Below are 3398 nucleotides of genomic sequence, written 5' to 3' on the forward strand. Positions count from 1 at the left end.
CCAAAACACCATTATATTCTGTTACAAATAGCTGATAAAACTTTTTGAAGTTATCGTAAAAATAACTTTTTTAATTGTTGTTTGTTGTTTAATTAAAGTTAAGTGGACAATTAGCATCAACATAAAATAAACCCTAATCTAAAGGCACTTAAATTAAATTTCGCTAGATAACTATATTGCGATTAGACTCACAGATTGATTTAGGAAAGGGAGCCAACTGAATTTTTGATGCAAAACTTTGACTTGAGGGGGTGCCTCCCGCTCAACCCCCGTACCCCGCATCGTACCTACCTAACCTACTTTCCTAGTAGCATATTGAAATGCTACCGAACTGCTATCAGATAAGAGAGCTAGGTGAGGTTTGAACTGCGGCCCTTACAGAAACGAAATGCTAGCAGAAAAGTGCCCCTTAGCTTAGCCCCTTTTATAATGGACGGATTTTCCCACTTCATCAATTTGAGGTTCCTAATTTTACACGATAAATTACTTAAAACCAGCGGGCTTTTTCACATAATAAACAAGCAGATACTTTTAGTTTTAGACATTTCTTAAATATTGTAATAAGCACAATTAAAATAAAATAAATTAATTAAAAAATTAAAAACACGACTGCTGAATTTCGATTGCAGTCGGGGGACCTTTTAAATGAAATTATCTTGTCTTCGTCTCTTAGATTTAAAAATATTATGTTTTACTAATGTAGTTATGTCCAGAGCAACTTGCGAACCTACTCGCACCAGTATTTTAGCGCTGAAGGAGGGTAAAAAGGAAAAAACTTTTCGATACCTACCCTCAACGCTACCTTATATAAGGCCTGACAGCACCTAGCGACCTCATTATTGTTCGTGCGCGCGCGACATTCGCACCTAGTATTGAAATAGTTTCTACGAGTTCTTAAAGTGTTACTATGCCTAAGCGTAAAAGGGACGAGGCGGAAGAGGACAAATGGCGCAGGCGAATAAAAAAATATCAAGCAAAGTTAAAAGAAAAACAGAACGTTCATCGTGTTGTGTACTCGGACGATGAACATGATATAATTGAAGGTAAGTTTAAAAGTGATTCGTTCGTTGTGTTAAAATATGCCATTATTTCATGTTTTTTGCTTCGAGCCAATACGCGATATTGGCCAACAGCCTTTTTATGCTCAGAGTTAATACGAGATATTAACCCGTAGCAATTTTTCCTTCACTGCATTTGTAGTGGAAAGTACAAATTTTATTTGTAAAACAAAAGTACCTACAAGTATTCTTGTGTACTTAAACGTTTGAATATACGTGATTAACCACGGTTTTATTTAATGGCATTTTACAGATCATGAGGAATATGAACGAGATACGGGTTTTGAGCCTGCAGGTTCCGCTGCGCAATATGACGAGTACATGTACGATGATGCAATTGAAGGTAGTTATACCTATATCTTTAACCACTTTTTTATGGTTCAGTTTATTAATCACTCGTGTGTTAATTACATGTGTTCATTCTGCTAAATGCTTATTTATTAATTTCCAGATAAATTGGAAACGGAATCAGCTATATTAGCTGCCCCTGCTAGTCACGTGGTCCAATGTGCCGCAGAAATTCATGCTGAAGCAGAAATTCCGGCGCCTAGTAATGCAGACGTGCAAAAGGATTTAGTTCCTGCCGAATCAAATAACAATGACGAGATCGCCGTTGTCACCGAGGATTTTGATCCTGATCTATTACGAGCCTTAGGCGAGTTTGAGGCAGACACTATTGAGTGGGGCGACAACATTCACGAAGACATTGCTAAACATTTTCAGCACATCCTTTTGAATGGGCTAAAAAAAGAAGCAAAGGAAGAATTAAATAAAAAATATTTATTTCCAAAAAACGTACCTTTATCAAAAGCCCCAACTCTAAATCCGGAAATCGCCGCCATGCTGACCGAGGCATCTAGAAATAGAGATAATCGAATTCTCGCCAAACAGCAGCAGATTGGAAAAGCCCTTTCAGGACTAGGCAAGGCTATGACCTCTCTTTTGAAAAAGGAGCCTAATATAGCTGAAGCTATACGTACGTTAAGCGACATTGGAAAATTAGTTGCCGACGCTCACTTCGCCGAAACTGAAACTCGTCGGTCTGTCGTAATTCCGCTGGTTGACAAATCGCTCATTGACCCTTTCAAAGATAGGAAAAGGGATAGCTTTTTATTTGGAGAAAAGCTTGGCGATTTAGTTAAAAGCTCCCGCGGCATCAAGAAAACTGGGCAGTTGATTCAAGCAGCACCCACAGCGTCTGCTTCAAGTTCCGGTTTAAACTGGAGGCCCCCACCGTCACGCCCACGCCTACAGCGAGGCGGCCAGCTGCCGTATCCCGGCCGCGGCGGGGGGCTCAGAGGATACTCGTACTACCAACCCAGGCGCCGAGCGCCCCCAGCCCACAACACGGCATTCCGGCGGCAGACGCAGCATCCGCCGCCAGCACCTCCGCCGCCGAGGCGACAAGCGGCGCAGGCAGCGCGCCCGTCAGCCAACCAGTCACAAATGTAGATCCACAGGTACATGCCGGTCGTTTAAAATATTTTTCGAATGCGTGGGAGTCCATAACTAATGATACATTTATTCTAAATACGATACAAGGTTACAAAATTCCATTTATAACAATACCTAAGCAAGATCCTACAAATTACCCTAAGAAATCTTTTTCCATCTCTGACTCATCGCTGATTGATAAAGAACTATTACATTTAACTAATATCAATGCAATAAAAGAGTGTCTGCCCGAACCGGGCCAGTTTCTGTCTGATATCTTCCTTGTTCCAAAAAGTGACGATTCTATGAGGTTTATTTTAAACCTTAAAAAATTAAATAAATATGTTCACACTGAACATTTTAAAATGGAAGATATCAGAACTGCGACAAAGCTTCTTACAGAAGGATGTTATATGATAAATATCGATTTGAAAGAAGCTTATTTGTTATTGCCTATTCACCAGTCACATAGAAAATTTTTACGTTTCTCTTTTAAGGATAGGATATATGAATTTATGGCTCTCCCATTCGGGCTCTCTTCAGCTCCATATATTTTCACAAAAATATTACAACCGGTTGCATCATATTTAAGAACATTAGGTTTTCAGTCTGTAAGATATCTCGATGATATACTTTGTATAGGACATACTAAAGAAGATTGTTTAAAAAATGCTAACCATACTATAGAATGCCTGGAAAAGCTAGGCTTCATTATAAACTACACTAAAAGCAATTTGATTCCGGGACAAGAAAGTACATATTTGGGTTTTGTTTTATATTCTAAAATGATGTGTTTAAAATTACCCCAAAAAAAACGGAACAATATTTTAGAACGCACAAATAAAATGTTAAGTACTAAAAATATTCGTATTCGTGATTTCGCGAGTTTTCTAGGCACACTTACAG

General features: G+C 38.9%; 1 protein-coding gene across 1 annotated transcript; it reads left to right on the forward strand.

Moving 5' to 3' along the window:
* Positions 1 to 907: 907 nt before the first annotated feature.
* Positions 908 to 2510, forward strand: LOC134669321 (uncharacterized). The gene is made up of 3 exons (XM_063526832.1): positions 908 to 1043; positions 1312 to 1401; positions 1510 to 2510. Exons 1-3 carry the CDS (start codon positions 908 to 910, stop codon positions 2508 to 2510), a joined length of 1227 nt encoding a protein of 408 aa, XP_063382902.1.
* Positions 2511 to 3398: the final 888 nt, after the last annotated feature.

This window comes from Cydia fagiglandana, chromosome 12 (genome assembly GCF_963556715.1).
Source record: "Cydia fagiglandana chromosome 12, ilCydFagi1.1, whole genome shotgun sequence".
NCBI classification, from domain to species: Eukaryota; Metazoa; Arthropoda; class Insecta; order Lepidoptera; family Tortricidae; genus Cydia; species Cydia fagiglandana.

Bases quoted from the DNA above. Each gene is read 5' to 3' on its own strand.
- LOC134669321 (XM_063526832.1), top strand. From the start codon at position 908: ATGCCTAAGCGTAAAAGGGACGAGGCGGAAGAGGACAAATGGCGCAGG. The intron at 1,044-1,311 runs GTAAGTTTAAAA...GGCATTTTACAG, and splicing joins TGAACATGATATAATTGAAG to ATCATGAGGAATATGAACGA. The intron at 1,402-1,509 runs GTAGTTATACCT...ATTAATTTCCAG, and splicing joins GTACGATGATGCAATTGAAG to ATAAATTGGAAACGGAATCA.